Below are 6,255 nucleotides of genomic sequence, written 5' to 3'. Positions count from 1 at the left end.
CCGTCGATTCATGTTTTGAGACTAGTTTGATAGCTGATTATCGAGATGATATGTTCTTTGATATGTTGATGATTATAGATGTTGGTATGAAGAGTTGAATGATAATGAACGGATCTGAAAAGCCGTATGAATGGAGTTGAAATTAGAAATAAATTCAATATCGTAACGATTCCCGATTGTCAATCGCTACGATGCTCTATTATGTTTTGAAACCATACTGATAGTCTACGATTGCGCCAATGATCTTGGGATTGTATACTGATTTTGTTACATGGTAATCTTTACATTTCAAACGTGCTACGAGCTCAATCAACTCAAGAGGTCGGATTGTGAACCGAGAAAGTTTGTTTGTGGTTTGAAATGAATTTGATTGAAGATGTGTTGATGATTTTGACTCGATTCTGAAATGAATGTATTGAACGAAGCTTGATGTGAAGGTTTTGAGATTGCAGTTCAGATTTGAAGAATTCAAAACAAAAGAAATACGAAGGTAAAAGTGGACTACTACTTGAATGGAATTATAACTCGAAATGGTTTGTATCGAGTTCCCTAAATCACATACTTATTTGATTACTTGATTTTTATATGCTCTTCTATGAATTATGGAATGATTCTTTGATGTTAATGAATGCTATTATGATGATATATGTTGCATTCATCTTGCAAGACTTATTCTTTGATTTTGAAATGAACGAAAACGTTCGATTAGACGATTTGAGAGATTATATATGTATGGCTTGGGTGGTTGAGTTAGCCTAGTATCTGATTTACATATATAGTGGCTTCAAAGTCTAGAGAAGTAAGATAAGTAACCCTACCTAGATCGGGAGAGTCGGTGGTTAGTTATGATATCTTCTTCTCGGGATCCCAACCGATGAAACGAGAGATTTCTTGAGAGAAACCTATTTTTAATCATGCATTGTCTTTTATTTATATCATGAGTTTGATATATATAACTTGATTTGCATGTTAGTTTCTTTTACTGGAAAATATGTTTCTCACCGGAGTTTATCTGGCTGTTGCTTTGTTTGTATGTGTGCATTGCAACAGGTGAGGCAGGAGCTAGTTTGAGATAACATGGACAGCTCGGGAGAAAGATGTAGCAAGTGTGGACTCGGGTTTAAGATGAAGAATGGTATTTAGATAGCAATGAATTTGACATGAACTTGTGATTTAGAAGCTCACTTTTGAGACTTAGTGTAGCTTATGGTTTCATGTTTTTATGCTATTTGAATTGTTGTATTAAACACATGATTTGATGCTTGAAACATTATATATGTTGGCATGCATGTGTATAGATTATATGACATGCTTGGGATTTGATTTTGATGATGATTCATGCTTTGTATTAATTTTGACAGCACCAGAATTCTTCTGAAACATTATTTTTTTTCAGAACAGAGCTCCAGGATCGATCCTGGAATTTCATAGGATCGATCCTGAAACAAAATGATGCTGGGAAGAAACTTTTCTAAAGTCCCAGGATCGATCCGGGAAGTTCCCAGGATCGATCCTGACCAAGATTTTTTAAAAAAAAAAAAAAAAAAAAAAATTTCTGCTCTTGATTTATTATCTTTTTGTTGTTTGATTAATTGTTTAATTAGTCATTAGTTGCCCTAAGACAAGATTAGCAACCCGAGGTCTTCACATTTTGACTTCTCTGATTGATTGAGATGTCGAACTAATTGAGATGAACGATTTAGAGTTTGATTGGAAGCAGATTCTGGACTTAGTTCCGAGATGTAAATTCTTATTGCAGTCCTTTGACTTTATCCTCGACCTTGTGATAGAACAGTGATTGATTTCGAGGACGAAATCGATTCTTAGAAGGGGAGAATTGTAATGCCCCAAAATTATCTTAATGGATGTTATTTGAGATAATCAGAGTTTTTAGAAGTCGAGGGCCGATTCGATTTTGATCAGGGACTAAAATGCAATTTTCAGAATTTTCAGGGACTAAAACGCAATTATGGGAGTTGTTAGATATTTAAAAGGTTTTGACTTGTTTATTCACTTCATCACCTCCACCAAACCGCCATTCTCCATTTTAGGCGTGAGAAAGCTTCCCCAAGCTTTTGTGATTTCCATTTTAGCTCGATCCGTCCATTTGAATTTAATCTGAAGTTGATATATGCGATCACAGCGACGAGTGCTCCGTTTGGAAGTAAGTTTATCTTATTTCTGAGAGGTTTGAATTTTTGGTTGTCTTTAGAATTGATTTATATTCGGAGAGGATGATTATGAGATAGCTGTGATAGTATATCTAAGACGGTTCGAAAAAATAACGACGATTGGAATTGTTATGATTTTTGTTGTGAATTTAGAAAATTGGAGCTTTTAGATTTGAAGGATTTGAATTGTTTTGATGATATTGAGATGATTATGAGTATATTGGATTGTTGAATTGCTGTCTGCGTTTCCGGTTTGATAAGTTTATAGCCGTTATGTCGTCAGTTTGAGTTTTGGATATCGTTTCGATGTTTTGATCGTATCGAGTTTGATTGAGCTTTTGTTGTCGATATTGATCCTTATGAATTCTTCTGATAGATTGAATTGAAGTCAGCAGAGTTGCGAGATAGCAGCTTTGGCCAGTTGGAAGATTGAAGTCGGTATAGTATCGATTTTCTTAGTTATCGATTGAAGAAGTTGATTGAGTTTTGAATGAATTTGTTTGGATATTGATTATTATCCTTATTATTGATTTTCAGATTTCAGTACCTTCGAAGAGAATAAGGTAAAAGACGACTTAGACTTGAATGGAACGATTAACTCGAATCCGACTTGATTCTAGTGTTCCGAAGAAATCACATACTTGCATGATTGAATGCTTATTTGGAATCATGATTGAATGTTTATTTGGAAGCATGATTGAATGATTATTTGAATTGAGGAAAGAAATGATAATTGAATGCATGAGATTATATATGCATTTATTTTGACGAAATCATGATTGAATGATTATTTGAATTGATGAATGAAAGCATGATTGAATGCTTATATGAATTGATGATTGAAATGATATTAGAATGCATGAGATGACATATGCATTCATATTGAGCCTCGATTCATTTCAATTTGATTAGACGATCTAGAGATTGTAGTTGAGTGACTTGGTTGGAGATTTTATACCTTGTCAAATAAACTCTCTATAATGCTCTGGAGTCTAGAGGATTAAAATATGCCTCGTCCACCTCGAGAGGGGAGTTCGATGTGATTGTTGGATATTTTAACCTCGGGATCCCAAACCGAAGAAAGAAAGAAATAAAGAAGAATTCCATTCGATTATCTGAGTCTGATAATCCAGAAGTTTTAAAGACATGCATATCATTTTAATTCAGTACTTGATTGGATTAATTGATTATTTGAAGAATGAATTCATATTATGATTTGATATGTTTACTTGATAGCATGTTAGTCTCTTTTACTGGGAATATTATTCTCACCGGATTATCCGGCTGTTGTCTTTGTTTGTATGTGTACTTGGCAATAGGTGGGGCAGGACCGAGTCAGAGGCAGCATGGCTAGGTGGTTGAGAGAATAGAAGTGAGGCCCTTGGTTTTAGGAGTTGAACTAAATTCAAACTCTTTTGTATTTTGTGGTATTGTAATCGAGTATTGAAGCATGTTCTAATAGTTGGTTGAATGTATGACTTTAGAACTACTTGGTATTGTTATTGCATGTTGAATGAATTTATACATGTTGTTGTTGTATGTTTGGAAGAGTTGAGGATTGATTTTGAAGAAGAAAAACCAACTTTTTCTGAGCAGAGTGTCTCGCTCGATCGACAGACTTTCACCGATCGAGCGAGCACCCCTTTCAGCGAGGCAGAGGTTTTGACATTTTGTGGTCCTGAATTTTGGGCAGTGTTTTGGTTTGTTTTGGCCCGCTCGATCGGTAAGATTTTACCGATCGAGCGAGCACCTCTTTTAAAAAAAAAATAAAATATTTTGGATTGCCTTAATCCTTTTAGTTAGATTGTGTTGATCAATTGCCTTATCTTAAAGAATAGAAGATAGAATCGAGGCCTCACAGAATTGCTGAGGCACGATTGAACTTTTTTTATGTCTCATAAAAATGGCTTCAGCTCTTTTAGCCCTGTCAATAGCATCAGCCAATCTATTCGGTCGCCCAACATCTATCCAAGCATAAATTTTCGGATTCACTCCGTTGATAAACAAATTCGTTTGGACTTCTTCATCCTGATTCACGTGAGGAACAAATCGGAGCAAGTTGGAGAATTTAGCAACATACCCGTCGATAGTCATATTTTCTTGCTGCAAGTTAACAAATTCTCCTGCTCTATCTTCTCTATAAGATTTCAGAAGAAATCGTTGACAAAATTCAGTCTTAAATACCTGCCAAGAAATTACTATACCTCTGTTTTCCAGACATTGCTTCATCGCAAACGCGCTTCTTGCTAAATCTTGCAGTTGGTATACAATCAGCTTGATTCTTCGTTCATCAGAGTATTCTAAAGATTCAAACAATTGATCAAGCTCTTCTAACCAACCTTCACAAGCACTGGTATCTTCTGTACCTTTCAAAGTTGTCGGATTATACATCTGAAATCGTTTGAATAACACCTCCATCGGTGTGAGTGTAGCATCCATCAACTCTGATATCGTACTACAATACAGATTTATTCAATCGGAACTTGCGGAGTATTGTTCGATTCAATCTGGGGTGCTTACATCACCCAAATAACCTGAATTACTCAAAATAAAATCCATAAGCAACTCAGAGATTATACTATTCAAATCAGTAAAAAAAAAATACATATAATCTCATGCTTACAACTTTTTATGCTATTCAAAGAAACATGCTTACAAGGAATTCAAAAATTCATGTGAATTCACATAAACAAGTAAACACGTAAGCATATAAGCATATAATTCCTTCAATCAGTAAATCATGTTCGCATACATTATATCCAAGTAAGTAAAGCATCAATAATGCAATACTACAAAAAAAATGCATGCGACTCGATCTACCCCGCTCAATTTCTAACTCATTCCAAGAACTTATGCTCTGATACCACCTGTTGTGAGGACTCGGGCACTAATCTCTCAAATCATTACGAATAATGCAAGATCAAATATGATCATTTAATCTAATAACATGAATTAAGAACAAGCAAGCAAAGGCGATTTTTTTTTTAAAAGTATTGCCCTGCACGCGCGCGAGGCTCGCCTCTCGCGCGATCGCAGGCCAACGGGCCAGCAGCCCTGCCAATGGCACGCGCGCGCGCGAGCTGCATGCTCGCCCGAGCGTGGGCAATTCATCCAGAAAAATAAACGCAGCACAGGTTGCTGCTGCCCAAGCCTCCATGATCCCTCTTAACAATTCTACCAAGTCATTTATGCATCAAACATAGTAAACAAGTCATTAACAAGATCATAACATAAACTTTAACATCTCAAGGAAATATTAACACAACTAGATCAAGTGTTATACATATCAAAGTAGTAGAATCTCTAGACCAAAAGTTCAAGTCTATCAACTAGAATATCAATGTTCTTGAACCAACCAAAGTTGACAACAACTATACAATCTCAACTTGATTCAAAACATCTAAGTAACATCAACCTCTATTCTTAACCCGAGTATCCACTCTAAATCTCTCAATCTCAATCTTCCATGTCAAGTCCGACTCGTAAACTCTTCAACCTGATGCAATGCACACATACAAGCAAAACAATAGCCAGATAACTCCGGTGAGAATAAATCTCAGTATGAAAGACATCTATATAAATCAAGTAGATATAATTCCACAAATAAATCTACTAACACAATCATAATTTCCTTATACCCTTACCTGTCGAATATCTTTCAAAGAAAATTCATTCAATAACAAAAAGACTCAAAGACAAGTCGAGGGTTCAAAGATTCAAGTCTCACAGAATCGATAGTTTCAAAAATAATTTTGTTGGGATCCCGTGAATATAATAAGGCCAAAAATCAAGCCTCCCACCTACACTCCCGCTCGAGGTGGTAAAAATCTTGTATTCCCTGAACTGTGAACATTATACTGAGAACCGTGGCAAAAAGAAATCAAGTCAGATCTCTAGCCTCTCATATACAAGTTCACCACGTCCAATATTTTCTTTTCGATTCTGTTTTCCAAGGTTTCGAAAGAATTGTGGCTCAAGAGGTTTACTAACAACTCTATAATCAATCTACCACAACTCAACAATTCAAAATAATCTATACTCATTAATCTCAAATAAATTATCCATCATCAATCTCAACAAGTAA

At 35.5% G+C, this 6,255-nt stretch overlaps 1 protein-coding gene across 1 annotated transcript; it reads right to left on the bottom strand.

Annotated features, from left to right (window-relative positions):
• Positions 1–3,998: 3,998 nt before the first annotated feature.
• LOC140872527 (uncharacterized) lies at positions 3,999–4,589 on the bottom strand. The gene has a single exon (XM_073275383.1). It carries the CDS (start codon positions 4,587–4,589, stop codon positions 3,999–4,001), a length of 591 nt encoding a protein of 196 aa, XP_073131484.1.
• Positions 4,590–6,255: the final 1,666 nt, after the last annotated feature.

The sequence above is a fragment of the Henckelia pumila genome, chromosome 1, assembly GCF_033568475.1.
Source record: "Henckelia pumila isolate YLH828 chromosome 1, ASM3356847v2, whole genome shotgun sequence".
Classification (NCBI taxonomy): domain Eukaryota; kingdom Viridiplantae; phylum Streptophyta; class Magnoliopsida; order Lamiales; family Gesneriaceae; genus Henckelia; species Henckelia pumila.
The sequence above is the reverse complement of the archived record's forward strand: the minus strand, read 5'-3'. Positions and strand labels throughout refer to the sequence as shown.

What these genes read in the sequence shown, in the direction of transcription:
- LOC140872527 (XM_073275383.1), bottom strand. Translation starts at nt 4,589, where the DNA reads ATGGAGGTGTTATTCAAACGATTTCAGATGTATAATCCGACAACTTTG.